At 41.4% G+C, this 17,271-nt stretch overlaps 1 protein-coding gene across 1 annotated transcript in view; it reads left to right on the top strand.

Moving 5' to 3' along the window:
* DCDC1 (doublecortin domain containing 1) overlaps nucleotides 1-17,271 on the top strand; it is a 1,658,417-nt gene that overhangs the window by 795,685 nt on the left and 845,461 nt on the right. Inside the window, exon 13 of the mRNA XM_078683738.1 lies at nucleotides 13,232-13,375. Coding sequence (XP_078539864.1) covers nucleotides 13,232-13,375 — 144 coding nt within the window. The remainder of the gene's footprint in view (nucleotides 1-13,231; nucleotides 13,376-17,271) is intronic.

Here is a 17,271-nt window from a genome sequence, read left to right as displayed (position 1 = left end):
GATGTCTTTTTCAGCAGGAGGATGATTTCAGCTTGTTTCCAGTCATCAGGGAAGGTGGTGGTATCGATGTAGCAGTTGATGGTGCGACGAAGGTCTGGGGCAAAGGAGGTTGCTGCTCTATGGAAGATGTGATATGGGCAAGGGTCAGATGGGGCTACGGTGTGGGTGCTCTTCATGGTCTTGAGTGTGTCGTCTGTGGAAAGTGAAGTACAGTTGAGCAGGATCTGTTGGGGTGCAGTATGGTTGCTTGCTGTGGTGGCGGGTGTTGTGGCAGGGTCTTGGGTGTCGAAGCTGTTGTAGATTTGCTAATCTTGTGGTGGGAGAAGGTGCAGAGTTTGTTGCAGAGGTATTGGGAGGGTGGGACATCAGTGGTCTCACTGTTGGGCCTGGCAAACTCCTTGAAAATGGTGAAGAGGTATTTACAGCTATGTGTGTTGGCGTTGATTTAGTCTTGGAGGGTGCGGTGGCGGTGGTTTTGAAGGTTGTGTGGGTTTCCTAGGTTTTGTTGTTCCTCCATCTCTTCTTGAGTCATCTGCAGGTGCTTCTGGACTTGTGGAGGGCGGGAGTTTTTCTTGGAATATTGCTTGCCTGGTGCCTTCTTTAGTGGTGCCAGAGTGTCAGTGCAGTTGGAGATCCATCGGTGAAGATTGCGTGCTGAGGTGTTGGCACCGGATGATGTCAGAGGTATGGTAGTGCTGAGGAAGGTGAAGCAATGTTCTTCAGTGGCCTTTTTCCAGCTACGATGGGGGGGCAGTGAGGACGGTGGTGAACGGTGGGAATGGTGAAGGATAAGTGCACGCAGTGGAGGTTGGGCCAGAGGAGTTCAATGGTGTGGCTGTGGGTGATGAGAATGCAGTTGAGCTAGTAGGGTGTGCTGTTGTTCAGCTGGACAGCAAAAGGAGCTGGCATGTAGGGGTGCGCAAGGGGGTGGCTGTAGTTCCGGCAGGAGAAGGGTCCTTTGGTGAAGCGAGGTGGCAGGTGGTGTGGTGCCCTATGTGAGGAGGGTACTGGCGCTGTATCAGTGTAAAGTTGAGAAACAGGGTCCCTGCCACTAGGCACGGGTAGACGAGGATGGGGGCAGATGGTCTTGCCTCTAGCGTGCCTTTGGAGCGCCAGTGGCATACTCGCTGCGTGTGCCCACCACGCGACCCCACTGCGGCCACCATTAAATAGTGTGTGGGGGGGCTGGACAGCTAGGAGGCAGGAAACGTGGGGAACGGGAGGGTTCACTGGAGGGGACGGGGCTGCGAAGGATCGCAGTGACAAAGGTGGTGAAAAGTGCAAAAAAGTGCAAAAGTGTAAAAAGCAGGAAAAAGGCAAAAAGCAGAAAAAAGGCAGAAGCAGAAGAAAGGCAAAAGAGGCAGAGAAAAGCTGAAAAAGAGAGACAGAAGTGCAGTCTAGCAGCAGAGCAGTGACACTCTACCACTAGACCACCAGGAATGAGGCATAGGCAAGTGCCTATGGATGGGGGAGAGCCTCGAACTCCTGACCAGAGGGGCAGCAGCAGCTACTAGGTGGAGCTGTGCAGTGAAGAGAGCAGTCCACTAGAAAGGTCAGGGGACTGCACTTCCACCATGCAGCGGCAACCATTAAGTAGTGTGTGGGGGGGGGCTGGATAGCTGGGAGGTGGTAAATGCAGGAAGCGAAGGGTTCACTGGAGGGGGTGGGGCAATGCGGGATATCAGCGGCAAGGGCAGCGAAAATTGCAAAAAGCTGGAAAAAGGCAAAAAGCAGAAAGGAGGCAGAAGAAAGGCAAAAGAGTCAGAGAAAAGCAGAAACAAAGAGACAGAAGGGCAGTCCAGCAGCCGAGCAGTGACAGTCTACCACTAGACTACCAGGGATGAGGCTACTAGTTGCACATGGTTGCAGTAGGATGGCTTAGTGAGTTAAAAGCTTCCTGTGGTTATTTGCAGGGCACGTGATCACTATCCAGCAAGGCTAACTCAGTTTAAAATCATTTGAGGAAGGTTAATTATGTTGCAAAAAAATGGGTACAGTAACACTTTTATTTACAGTATTTGGAAACTGCAAAAGCGCATTGTAAAACTTTGTATATCAATTAATTACAATTTTTATCATTACAAACACCTGTTATAAAAACATGGAGGGAATTCTTGAATCAGGTCGTAGATGCAGCGAAACTCTACTATATAGCTGAGAAACCAGATCAATGGAAGTTTTGACGGTACATTGATCTATATAACGTAATATAACATAACATAAATGAATCTACTTCAATAGTTATTATTAAACATTTAAAAACATAAATTGATACTATCGTCACTGAAGAAGATTTGTAGAAGCAGGACTCTGTGTATTTAGTATTTTTCGTTTATTTGAAGTGTTTGCAGCTTTTCTGCTCTACATATCTATCCCCCTAATTTCCTTACTGTGAAATTGCGCAAAAATGCATATTGGTCTTTTGTTTGCCGGATAATGCTTAAAACAAAATGGCGCTTTGATAAGCGATCAACATCTGTTACACATAGAAAGTGAGAATAAAACAATTTTGTTAATTAAAGTGTGAGATATAATTGCACATTTTGCTGAATATATTATTGATATTGCATAGATTACGCAGGCATGTAATGAAACCCCTAATAACGTGTTACATTGGTATAAAATTAAAGTGGTGATTTTTTTTTACTTTGACTAAATCATTTTGGCATTGTACAGGGTACCTTGGAAATATGTACAGAGGATACATTGGTAAAAAATGAATAAGACACATATGCCAACATTAATAACTTCTACATGGGTGACAGTAAATTAAAGTGATGAAAATTAAATATTGACTTCGTCTTAAACATTTTTGACTGTGTAACAATCCCTAGGTGTTGCATGAAATGATTAGGAACATTGTATAAACGATAAAACAATGTTTATCATGTGACAGCTCAACAAACAATGTGCAGAATTATCGGGAAGCGTATTCACTGCGTGTTAAAAGTATTCTAACATGGAAAAGCTAAGAATGCGAACTCATTCCGAGATTTTATTGTATACATTCTCTAACAATTAAAAGGCATATCTAACCTTCTTGAAAACGTCCTAATTAAATGAATAATATTTTTAAAAAATCAACCATTTGAAGTCACTTAGCCTAAAATGTTCTTGTCTCTGTAAGTAAACTAAAAGGCTGCGTAATTTTAGGTAACTGTAGACGTCTAACGCTTAGAATATGCCCTAATTGGGTTTCACGAGTTGGTTTCAACAAAAGTATTGTATAACACTTTCTTCAAGTGGCATAAACTGTTGACGGTCAATGAATGCAATTGTAAATTTGTAGGCACTTCACAAATAACAGATGTAGAAACATGTGAGTGCAGCATGCACACCACATTCCATCCCGCTGTGCATTCGTGTACAAAATAAAATGTACAGTAAGGCAAATTGCCATTAACCATTATAAAATCAAATCACACAAAAAATAAAATACATAACATCACAAACTCATTCTAATCACTTTGATTACACAATGAACAGTAATTCCTGTTCCTATCAATTATTTATTTGACCTTGACTTCTAATTTCAAATAAATACTTTCCCAAGGCAATCACAACGTCCAGATTTTGCAATTTTCCATTTGTCCCAATAATCTCAACGTTGCTCGTCGAGTTAACTCTAAATTGAAGGACACATATTCTTCTTCCAGCATATAGAAATAAGAAAGAGTCTGTAACAACATGAGCATTACTACACTTGCCTCTATTATTACCCTGTCACCGATTTTCATTTCTAGTATAGCACACAGTTGTTTAAACACACGACTCCATACATTCCTATACATTCTTGTTCTTGATCTTGATCTTGGACCAATATTCCGAGCCTTTTATTCTTCAAGCAGAACGTGTGAGGGCTATGTTATATTATGTTATAGGCACTTTCTATAGCGCTGCGACTCACACCTGAAGGTGTATCTCGGCACTTTGCAACCCAGAGACGGTAGAGTGCAGTTAGAACATCGACGTCTAAAGGAGCTTTTTGAACTTGGACGGATCCTGGCACATTCGGATCTGCAAAGGAAGCTTGCTCCAATGAAACGGAGCAGGATAAGAAAAGGATCTAGCTCCAAACCTGCAGTGCGGATACGAGGGATCCTTAGTAATGCTTTATTTGCAGACCTCAACAATCTTGTAGACTGATAGTGGCTGAGTCTAAGGTTCAGGTAGGTTGGTACCTGATTGGTTAGGGCCTTATGAGTCAAGCAGCACAGTTTAAAGATGGCGTGTTTTCTGACTGGCAAACAGGGCAGGGCTTTCATGTTACGTGCGAAAGAGGAGCGTGAAGGAAGGTTGCAAATTAGTCGAGCCGCTATGTTGTGCACAACTTGAAGCTTGGGGAGCAGAGAGTGATTTGCTGCCACTGACAGTGCGTTACTATAGTCCAAGCGACTTGTGATCAATTCTTGGACTTAGGGTTTTCTCAATGCAGATGGGAGCATTGGAAAAGACTTTCCTAAGATTTGGTAGAGTGAACTACTGCAGCATCCCCTAACTTCCAGGGCTTGTGTAATGATTGGACTTGTAGGAGGTGAAACAAGCATCGAAGAAAGACACTCTACTTTCAGTTTTCTAAAATTGTTAACCCAGTCCCTTCTCCTTTAGTGCCTCTTGTAGCATGGAAAGTCTATAAAGGTGCCATATAGTGAACAATGTCAATATATGTTGCAACCCCAGCTGACATCATGATACATAGAAACATTCTAGAAAGTTTAATGTCGGTGACTGTAGGTGGAGGTGTAGGACAAAGTATGGAGAACAGTTCCTTTCTTTTCTCTGGAAGGCCCCTTTAAAGGAAGCAGATTATCTGGTCACCTACTGGGTAGAGATATGATGCTGAGTAGAAACCAGTAGGTGGGTCATCCTATTTGGACTTGTAACCATCATACTCATGAAATATTTAGCTGTGAGAAGCTTCTTCGGCTCATTCCAGGGTGGGTCTTTGACTCAAGGGATGATTTTGTTCCTTCTCTTATTCTTTACTGTTTTTTTTCTATCTGTCTCTTTCGGGATAGGTCTTGTCTTCTTGAAGGGTAAGGGCTAAGTTGTTACAGTGGGGCAAGTGGAGGATGATAAAGGAGAGGCTGACGTTTAGCATATGTTTTGTGAAGTGAGCAGGTTTTCATTTCGAAATTTGATAAATATAGCAATTCAGTAAAAATCGCATCTAAATAAAAACACATTTGATCCCAGGTGGGAGTGTTTTATCAATCAAACTGTATACTTTTGGCAGTTGCATGAGGGATAGATCAATCTCTAACTTACAGATATTATGAATTCAACTCTACCTTCCATTTTGCATTATTCTATAGTGGGGCAAAAACATCCTGTGAATCATGAGGCGGGGTCATCAGGCCTATCTAGTACAAATGATAAATGGACAAACAGGAATCTTCAAAAAAATCTATCTAATGAGTATGGTTTAGAAATTGATCGCCAGCCAAATAAGTCACAGGGTGTTTCTTTGAATTTACCCCCGCAGGCCACTTCCTATGTCATTGTTTTAAAAGATGTTCCCCGATTAGCTGAAAATTGTATAGATGTTTGGGGATCCTTGAAAAATCGTGTGGTTCATTGGTTCACTGTCAATACCCATTGTAGCACCGGAGTCTATCTCGGGAAATAATAATGCTTAGGAGAGTGGGTTGGGTGGGTAGCACAGAAAAAAGCTGTAAGAGTGACTGTATCGTAGTAAATTTTTGACATCCGGAGTTGGTGGCTCGTTTATTAGATGAAATTTCTATGAAACAAAGATGGTCTAGAGTATATGTACATAAAACAATTACTGCAGTACCTCTTGGTTATTTCTATAGATCTAACATAGAGCAACACCCAGAACCCAATAGGGCACAATTGTGCACCAACAATGATATAATCCCACTCACGCCAAATAGATTTGAGCTCCTGCAAAGCTGCAGCGAGGTAGATTGACTACATTTAAATATCATACCAATCGATGAGCTTCAGTTGGCTGTAAAGACTTTTGAAGGCCCTGCAGTATTAACACCCTTAGATGTACCCCAATCGGAAGAAGAAACATCTCCTCCCCCCATTAGTTTCCAGAGAGTGCTAGATGAATGTAACTCTTCCCCTCATTTTCCTAGTTTAGAAGGCATGTTAGTGACCGAAAATACATTGTTTGGCACTAATAGAGAACTTACCCTGTCTAGCAATTGCCCTCGTAATGATTTGGTAGATTGTCAATCATTAGGATTGTTACAATTCCTTTCATGGAATATAGCAGGGGTCAAAAATAAATTGTCTGAACCCTTATGGTTAAATAGCATATAAAACCCTAGCTTAATTCTAATCCTGCTTATAGAACCTTTCTATGTAAACGGTTTTAAAACCTTTTTTACTAAAGCAATTTTGTCTAAGGCAGGTAGAGCAAGTGGAGGCTTGGCCATATTACTCTCCGTAACCTCCCCTCTGACTTTAAAGAAAAGTTTTACCACTTCACAATATTTCCAGTTTTTAGTATTTAGTGTAAAAGGAAAGCAAAACATCGTAGTGGTTAACTTCGACAACAATATTTTTAACAACACTAGAGCAGTTATAATAACCATGCTTGAGGAGGAACTTGATATCTTTTTGAATAGGCTGGAAGACGACTACATTTTGATATGGGGTGGAGATTTTAACATAGAATTATGTAAGGCGTCGACAATGGATAAATGTGGCCACACGGACGATTCAGGAGACCAAATAACCCATTTTTTACATATTCCCTATGGTGAATCACTCAATTATGTGATGTATAAATATGGGCTGGAAGCAATGAAGTTGGGTGACAATGATGGGGTTACTGACCTACACACTTATGAGGGGGCCAGATCTTCATCATGCATTGATCACTTTTTAATTTCAAGGAATAGTAGGCGCTTTGTGAATGATTGCACTATTGTACATAGCCTATGTAGCGATCACCACCCCATATTGTTAACACTAAAATCGAGTTTATATTCTATGGAAAAACAATGCTCCTTGGCAGCTGATAGAAGAGCCCAAGGCGAAAATGGGACTTCTATTAAGTGGGCTGGTGTTAATCCTGTCCTTTTTACGGAAAATGTAATTGAAAATAGTGACCGCGACATTAAAATCTGTTTAGACGAATCCTCTGATAATGTCGAAGTTGTTACTGCTTTTAATAATATTACAATAGGCATAGATAAAGCACTGAGATTAAAAAATTCAAACCAAAAGAACAATAAGGTCTTCTGCCCACGATGCTTTAACCAGGAATGCTCGAAATTGAATAGAGCCTTGAAGGATGAATTGATTGAAAGTTAAACCTATAAACGGCGAAAACATTAGAAATCTTAGAAATTATTATAAACAAGCTTTACAGGCCAGGAAAATAGAGATAAGAGAGATGGCTTGGGAAAACCTGGTGCAGGCCGCCTAAACCAAAAGTTCTATTCTCTTCTGGAAAACCATAGACCAACCCCTTTTTTAAAGATGATTATTTGGTAGGGATTGACACGTGGTGTCTCCAGAGGACTGGTTGTTGTATTTTGAGAGAAATTTTAACCCCACTAAATGTTGCAATAATAAGGACAAGGACAGTAATGTCATCTTGCTAATTTTTGGCAAGATTGATATAATTACCATAGACGAGATTAGAACCGCCCTACAAGATAGCACAAGTGGGAAGGCGGCAGGCCCAGACGGGGTCCCAATAGACATTTCTAAACATAATATTGATTTCTGGTCCCCCATTTTATTAAAATTTTAAACGCTGTTACTCATGGGGCGTTGCCCCCAACATGGGTTGAAAGTGTGATCATCCCAATTATTAAAAAGGGCAATAGAGCTAGCGCTAAATGTTACCCACCGATTTCCCTCCTTGACTCCAAATTCAAACTCATGGGCCGAATTTTACTTGCTAGGTTGGAGTGCTGGGTGAAGGACGGGAACATATTAACTGGAACACAATATGGTTCCAGAAAGGGAATCGGTACTGTTGAACAATGTATAAACTTAGAGCTACTCATAGGAAAATACACACGTGCAAAGGAGGGTTCTCTCCACCTTTGCTTCATTGATCTCTCCAGCGCATTTGGTCTAGTGAACCATACCATGTTATGGCAAATGCTGGAAGGAATTGGTGCCCCAATTAACATCATTAGTCTCTTGTCTCAAATGTATGTCCATTTAACATCCTTAAAATACGATACGGACCAACTGGGGAATACACATGCATTTTAGAGCCTCTCGAGGGATTAGACAAGATCGTGTCCTAGCACCACTTTTATTTTCATTGTATATTAATGGAGTGGATTTTTTGCTGCAGAGTCTAAAAGCTGATGCCCCTATTGTAGGTAAACGTGTAACACCTATTTTATTATATGCAGACGATGCAGTCCTGATTTCCAGGACTGCAAATGGTCTTCAGCTTTTGATCGATAATTTTACCGAGTTTATGACTGATAAAGACCTGGAAATTAATCTATCTAAAACCCTTGTCATGACCTGCAGGAAATGTAAAACTAAAAGAAGTACCCATTTCATAAATGGTGCACCCATTGAGAGGACTTTAACCTTTTCTTATTTAGGATTACTTTTTAATTGTAAACGTACTTTAAATGCACATATTAATCTAAGCAAACTGACATTTTTAAGGACAAGTCAGGCTATTTTTAGATTTTCACATGAAATAGGTAACAAGCCTGTGAGAGAGATATTAAAACTTTATGGGAGTAAATGCTTATCAGGGGTATGCTATGGTGGTGCCCTCTGGGGAATGGCAGATACCTCCATATTGCAAATTATGGAAAATAAATGTCTGCGTAGGGTGCTATCAGTTCCTAATTCCACTGCTACTTATATTGTCCATAGAGAAACAGGTGTCCCCTTTTTAAGTGATCTGATTGGTGTATCTACTATTAATTTATGGCATTGAATCTGGACAAAAGAAGAAACACATTTTACCAAGGAAATAATATATGATTGTCTTAGTCTTGACCGTTCAAAGAAGATACCATGGTTAAAATATGTTCATGATCTTAGGATTGAATGTGATGTGAACCCTGTCTTAAACCCAATGATTATCGAGAATTTTAGTAAGAGGGAACTCAAAAAGAAACTCCTTGGATCTAGGAAGATAAAAAGGGAAGCAGGGCTATCTACTAAATCTAATGTCAGATCAAACTGTGAAGGGCCCTTTTAATTGGGTACCCAACCGTATCTTATATTTATTAGGAATACCCAACACAGATTTTATTTCACTAGACTAAGGCTACGTACATTGCATTTCCAGATAACATTCCCTAAGATGGGCAATTGGAGTGCAAACCTCCCAATGTGCCCTTGCGATGGTAAATCTGCCCAAAGCACATTGCACTTTATACTGTTTTGCAATTTTTATAGAGATCTTAGGAAGTCAATTTTGCACCCACTTTTTATTTCCAATAAGTTGTACTCCTATAAAACCGCTTTTTATTTTATTTGTAAATAAGATCATGTTATGATTTGTAATGTGGTAATTTCCTTCACCCAATTAGCAATTAAGCGAAGGAAAACGCTCTCATATTTGTAATCACTTGTCTATGAGAATGATTAGTTTATTAAATGTTGGGTCTTATCTCAAGTACCTTTTTAAGATTATTGTAACTCTATGTACCCCACAAAATATTTATTAACTATCATGGTGTTTACACATCAAAAATAAAATAGGTATCTCTTTTAAAAATTGTTTTATGAAGGGGAAAAAGGGGATTGTAATACGAAGAAATGTTTTTGTTGTTATATTACTTCCCGGAATCAGGTTTTATTATGTAGAATGCTTCTACGGATATTTTTATTATGTCGAGTAAAGCTTGTTTTGACTTTGACTTTTTGACAGAAATTAGGCATTTTGATTTTCGAACCATGATTGGTTGTGGAAATATTTATCATCACCCATACTCTTTGAAAGTAGTTTGGCTGAAGGTATAGAATCTAATTTTAAACTCCTGGGAGCTGATTTGAACAGAATGTGGTAAATCTACACACAGAAATGTACATTACAACAGTTGTTTCCTATGAGTATTCCTTAGAAAATATTGTGATTTCCAAATTGGGGGTCCCATTTCCTTTGTGCAGAGACCTCCTTGGCAGAGAACTTGATGTAGGGTTATGGAATATTTTCCCAACATCTACCAAATTTGGGTGTGACCCACTTCCCCTCCTATACGGAAATGGACTTACACCAGCACTTGACTGGAGTAAAAGTATGACCTTTTCCAGGCTGAATAGAGAAATGTGTGAAGTTGGTGAATTCTCACAAATGTAGTTGTTTGTGGGTGTTCACATGTTCACAAAAATCCAAGGCTAACCAGGCAAGGCAACAATGAGGAGCGCACTAAATCCCACTCCTTAAGTGGGATTTATGGATGCAGAGATATCTGCTCTCAGACAAAAAATTCACAACACTCGTAAAAGGTTTTGCACCTGTCAGGAATCCTTTTGTAAATGTGTTGAAGGTGTGAATAATATAATTTTAGTCATAAACTTACGTTTACAATCAAATTTACTTTCATGAATAGGCTACTGGACTCTGTTGTACATTACACATGAAGGCAGCTGCAACATAGAGGGGTCGATTCTGATTCAGGAAAAACCACTCCGAATAGCCGTACGGAGCGTTTTTCCCATATGAATCATACCCTGCAGCCTCCCCCGTACGCGTGATAAAGTACGATTCGTACCAGGAGCAGGACTCCGTACGAATCGTACAAAGACCGTACGACTCCAATCTCCGTACGATTCTCCCTCGGAACCCGTTGTACGCGACATCCGTACGGGTCGAAGCAGGTTTTCCCAACCCAGCAAGTACGATTTGTGTAGAGTACGCACTGTACGACGCATTATTTACGGGAGCCCAAAACATCCGGAGAAGCAGAGTACACCTCGAAACTGGTACGGAATGGCCCCCCCGGGTACTGTGCGTACACCCTATGATCGCAGGGGTACGGTGCTTACCCCTGCGATCATGGGGTGTACGCACCGTACCCCATGATCATGGGGTGTACGCACCGTACCCCATGATCGCAGGGTGTATGGGGCATACTCCCTGCGATCATGGGGTACAGTGCGTACACCCCATGATCGCAGGGGTACGGTGCATACCCCTGCGATCATGGGGTGTACGCACTGTACGGTGTGTATGTGATTGTGTGGTTGTCCGTACGAATCACCCTTCCCTGACGTGGACCGTACGAATCGCGTCCTCATACCCCGGTCCGGATGGTACTCGTCGGGTCGTACGGCGTGTTTACGAATTGTACGGTTCACTGTGAGGGTCCATGTCGTACGGTTTCAGTCTTGCAATTCGTACGGTTCGCAACGATTTGGACGGATTGATGGGATACGGATCGTACTACGCGATTCGGACGGACGTGTACGATTCGTACGGAGAGGGCTCCGGATACGATTCGACGGACGCTTTTTTCCCGAATCGGAATCAAGCCCATAATGTAAGTGCCTAAAAATAAACTTGTACGCCAGGTCAGTACCGTTATGGCATTTATTCTCATAACCCGATAGATTTTGTACCACCTATTTGGATCATTCGCCATCTGATCGAACAGTTTCTCAAAATACTCTAAATGGCCTCTTATTACAGCTAAATATCCGTATTTCAAGACAAGAAAATCGAGACATATGATTCTAAGTTTCTGTTTGGCATAATATTTTTATTATAATTGATGTTGTATCCTGGGCTACGAATATATTCTTAATTAAACTTTAGAAAGTTGGTGTATCTTGATCAAAGTTTTATGAGAAACGTTGATGACTTTCTAAACTGCACCATCCAGTTCCCAAAGCCAAGTTGTAGCTCTTAAAGATTAATTTCTCTTCCCGAATGTAGCTGAATTGCTTATTTTTGAATAATTGAAGACGTTTGAGGCATTATCTGAAAGTTTTTAAAATTGAACCTTAAACTGTTGAGCAACTACATTTTATGCCCCTCCATAATATCACCTCCAGTGCATCTGAAATGAAATTATGATTGCATTTTTACCCTGTGAACCTCTTACGCCAGTTATAATTTCTCAACCTTTTTCCTCTTGTGTAAAATAAATAAAAGAATGCAAAACATACAACATGCAATTGCAAAGAGAGTTAAACAAAATGCAGTGTGTCCCTAGTGACAAAGACAGTGCTCAATAGTTGGAAAAAACACACATATACTCAACTTCTATGTTCAGATTACATTTTTGATTATTTTGGAATTTTCAAAATATTGGGTGTGTAGTTCTGGTCTCTTTTCTTCTGATGTCAAACAGTAATTACCCATGGCCAACTGTCTTTAGAAAATGCTTGCTGTTACCATTGTGCCATCATTTTCAGGATCATTTCAGAATTGTAATGAAGAAGAGTTTATTAAACACATTTTAATGGGTAAGATACAATATATTGTGCAAATGAATAATACAGTTAAGTATTATAAAGGAGAAAACATCTGTGTAAACTTTTCATGGTGTGTATATTGAACAGAGGGCACCCCGACAGTGAAGGGGTTTCCGCTATTTGTTGAGTGAACCTGTTTTTTTCTGAAGAGGGAGAACGAGCCTATCCCTAAATAGGTGCCTCTCAGACATTTCTGCTACTTGCCATCTAATTATCATTAATAAGCTGAGTCTAGTGGTTACAAAATGAAGTGTACTCTCCTCATTATCAACTCTGAACCACAGAAACATATTCAGTATGACATAAAGTGCACAGTGTCCACTATCAATTTAAACTTTTGGCAATTACATCACTTGTTTGAAATTACATCTCTCAATGTGTAAGATGAAATGAGCAGTATCCTATATTATGTTAAAATAAATTAACTATATCCTTTCAATGATACTGTGTCTACTGGACACGTTTGGCCTGATTCACTGAGGTAAACTTACACTTTAATGTAAATGTACAATTTTTTTGCTATTCACAAATTAATTTTACAGGTAGTATCTTTATGACTGTGGACTCTCCATACTCATGGCTGAGGTTGTGCACATAAAAAATTAGGCCTGTCCTATCTTTTTACACGTAAGGATACTATTCGTAAAATGTTGTTTGTGAATAGCGAAACAATTATAAACTTACACTAAAGTGTAATTTTACCTATGTGAATCAGGCCCTTTGCCATCGATACAATTAATAATATCATTGATTTGCATTATTTTCATTGATGCACCAATAACATTGTAAGTACTTCTAGAACTCATATAATTGTTTTATGTTTCTGTTTCATTAGAGTGATCCTGAGATAGTTTTATATCCTTCTGTTACAATGGAACGAAAGAGCAGCAACACAGCGGTAATGAACAAGAGAAGTGACCTGCCAGAACAAATCAAAAGTTCGACATGGCCACTGGTTAATCTATGGCTGATCACAAAGGTACATTTTGTGATGGTTGATGATTACAACTTTTTTATATTAATTTCATTTGAATGATCCTGTGTAATAGAAATGTGATATTTGTGATATTTGTAGCACTGACATTTATTATGTGAACAATTTCTACTTTAGTACAGTGTACCTTTGTATAGTGTTGCCTACATGTTACAGTGGAAAACTTTGGAGAAGTTTACCATTAGGAGAATTGATTGAGTTAACTTGTAAGCCTTAGCTGTCATTTCTGATCTACTTTGAGGCCAGTCCGTATTATTTAGTAGTTGATATAAATTTCACAAGTAAAATATGATGTTATTTTTTTTATGTAGCACTCTTATTATCACAGGTGACCTCGTGGTGCTCATAGCTGATTATATTATATTCTTTGAAAAGGGAATTAAGAGGAGAAGATTATTCAGGGACACCTTTGAAATGCTAATTTATTTGCATTGTTGTATTTCCGGATTAACAATGATTTGGATTTCAGAGAACCAGCGCCATGCAGAGATATGGGCACAATGCAGGAACCCTTAAAGTGCACCCGTCTCTCACATTGTAGATGTTTCACAGGTGTTCTTTTAACTCAAGGGAGAAATGTATCCTTTTGATACTCCCAGAGGTCCAACAGGAACCCATATTCTGCATCTGCATCCTTCACCTAGAGAAACACGGAAAGGACAGAGATAGAGCCTGTGTCCGTTCTTTATGTTATGGAAATTAACATAATGGCTGCTTTCTAAGAGGGAAAAAAGGGGCGCTTTCACCACAAATGTAAGTAAAAACCCAAGTCGCTGATCACACCATCACTATCTCCATTTTACACACATTCATCTTTTGCCAGTGTTTAAGCATTACTGATTGATTTCAGTGAGGCATGCTAATTTTGAAATGAACTTTTTAACATAACTCACTGAGCAGCCCTAAGGAAGCAGCACACGATTTTCATACAGGCACATGTGGTTTGCTGCTAATGTAAAATGCAAACTCCAGGGCACAGGGTTGACACCGAACCTTTTTCCAGCTCTGAGACCACAGCTCAATGTGTCATTGGTTGAGGATGCATATCCCTTGCTCCTGAACGAGATCTGAATGTCTTTCGTGCAATTTAGAAAGTAAAGCTCGTTGTTTCACTGAGAGATGCTGATGAATGGAAATAATGTTAAGTATAGAAGGAAGGACTACTCAAGAAGCTGACATAGAGGAGTAAGTAAACATAGGAGTTTTACAACCTATATGTGAAATGTGAGTGGCCCAGGACCTATGGAGCCGCCTCTTGGGGATCATGTACTCACTCTTGCAGAGACCAGCAGGATTTAGTCAGGCCCAGTTGCAGATCCAGGAAGGTAGAATTGCAGCAGGTCAACTGGGCAGTTACAGGGAGGCCTCTAGAGCTTGTTATGCCCCTCTAGCTCTGCACAAGACAGGTCTCATGCAGCAGGGCAATTCTCTGGTAGCAGGACAGTCCTTCGGTAGTATCCACAGGTCCAGGAGTGTAATAAATAGTTGTCTGAGGGTCCAATATGTATACCTGATGCCAGCTTTGAAATGGCAGAGACTTATTGGCTTCCCCCACAGCTGGTTCTCGATTTTCCTTCCTCCCTGCCCTGGTACCAGGATGTGTGAAGTAACAACAGGCTAGTGTTAACTTCTTTGTGTGTGCACTGAGGCCGTTCCTTTGAAGTGCAAGGGTGGTAGGTGACAGCCCTGCACCTAACATATGGTCCGGATGGACCATCCTGCCAACATCCAGTCAACTTTTGTGATACTATCTGGGAGGAATACACAAAGGACAGCTGCCAACTACACCTAGTCATGCAACCTGTTATACAGGCTACAGGCACCAAATGGTTAGGACAAGAAAATGCCAACTTCATTAACGTAAAGCAAACACAAGGAGATGATGGACGGAGCGCTGAAACTTTTCAGAAACTCACCCCCAGTCACAGATCTTTGTTGAATCCATCATCGTTCTTTAGCTCACTTCGCACCTCAGTTCAGACCCAGCTATATGCAAATCAGTCTTGACCCTGTGCCTCATGGGAACAGTCCAGCTCGAACTGCCAAGCCAGGTCTTCCCTAAACCGTAAACAAGCATCCTGGGTCCGGTTTCGGAGTAACTCCTCTCATAAGCAGGCCGGCTTGAATTCGTTGAAATAGTGAGCAAGGGACCCATGTCTGGGCCTACCCGGCTCCTTTAGGGAAAGAAAGCAAAAGACACACAATTGATGGACGGAATGCAGAACAAATCAAAACATTCACCCCAAGTCAAGAGATCTGGGTTAAATCCATCATTCTTTTGCTCACCATGCCACCCCAGTTTAGACCTGGCCATATGCAAATCAGTCTTGACCCTGTGCCTCATGGGTACAGTCCAGCCCGAACTGCAAAGCCAGGTTCTCCCTGGACCGTTAACAAGCATCCTGACTGGTTACAGAGGTTTTATCCCTCTTCAGCCAGGATAGCTTAAATCCAGTGGCACAGTGAGCCCGGGACCCACGTCTGGGCATACCGGGCGCACTCAGGGCGAGAAAGCAAAAGACACACAATTGATGGAAGGAATGCAGAACAAATCAAAACATTCACCCCCAGTCAAGAGATCTGGGTTACATCCATCATTCTTTTCGTCACCATACCACCCCAGTTTGTACCTGGCCAATTGCAAATCAGTCTTGACCCCATGCCTCATGGGAATAGTCCAGCCCGAACTGCCAAGCCAGGTCCTCCTTGGACTGGAAACAAGCATCCTAGGGCCGGTTTCGGGGTTTCACCCCTCTTCAGCCAGGATAGCTTGTTTCCAGTGGCATGGAGAGCACGGGACCCACGTCTGGGCATACCCGTCCCACTCAGGGTGACAAATGCAAAAACAAAAGTAGATGGACAGAATGCGGAACAATGTCATACATTCAACCCAGTACAGTGATCTGGGCCTAAATCCATCGTTTTTTTTGCTCACCTTGCCCCTCCAGTTTGAACCCAGCCACCATATGCAAATCAGTCTTGACCCTGTGCCTCATGGGAACAGTCCCTCCTGAACTGCCAAGCCAGGCCCTCCTTGGACTGGAAACAAGCATACTAGTACCGGTTTTGGTGTTTCACCCCTCTTCAGCCAGGATAGCTTGATTTCAGTGGCATGGAGAGCACGGACCCATGTCTGGGCATGCCCGTCCCACTCGTGGTGACAAATGCAAAAACAACAGTTGATGGACAGAATGCAGAATAATGTCATACATTCACCCCCACACAGAGATCTCGGCCAAAATCCATTGTTTTTTTGCTCACCGTGCCATTCCAGTTTGAACTCAGCAATATCCAAATCAGTCTTGACCCTGTGCCTCATGGGAATAGTCTAGCCCGAACTGCCAAACCAGGTCCTCCTTGGACTGGATACAAGCATCCTAGGACCCGTTTCACCCCTCTTCAGCCAGAAAGGCTTGATTCCAGTGGCATGAAGAGCACGGACCCTTGTCTGGGCACACCCGTCCCACTCGGGGTGACAAATGCAAAAACAACCGTTGATGGACAGAATGCAGAACAATGTCATACATTCACCCCAGTACAGAGATCTGGGCTAAATCCGTCGTTTTTTTGCTCACCATGCCATTCCAGTTTGAACCCAGCCATATGCAAATCAGTCTTGACTCTGTGCCTCATGGGAACATTCCAGCCTGAACTGCCAAACCAGGTCCTCCTTGGACTGGAAACAGTGTAATTTAAACGTACAAGTAGTTACTAGTCACGATGTTCACTGCCCTATCCTACAATTATGAGCTTTTCGCTGAAACTGCCCCAGTTATCTTAACGCATACCTCTATATGCCCTCCTAGTAAGGATCTGTTTTTTTTTTGTAAAGCGTGTATTTAAGGTTGGGGATATGAGAGGTTTTTTATGGGGAGGAGAGT

Source organism: Lissotriton helveticus, chromosome 3_1 (genome assembly GCF_964261635.1).
Source record: "Lissotriton helveticus chromosome 3_1, aLisHel1.1, whole genome shotgun sequence".
In the NCBI taxonomy this organism is placed as follows: domain Eukaryota; kingdom Metazoa; phylum Chordata; class Amphibia; order Caudata; family Salamandridae; genus Lissotriton; species Lissotriton helveticus.
The sequence above is the reverse complement of the archived record's forward strand: the minus strand, read 5'-3'. Positions and strand labels throughout refer to the sequence as shown.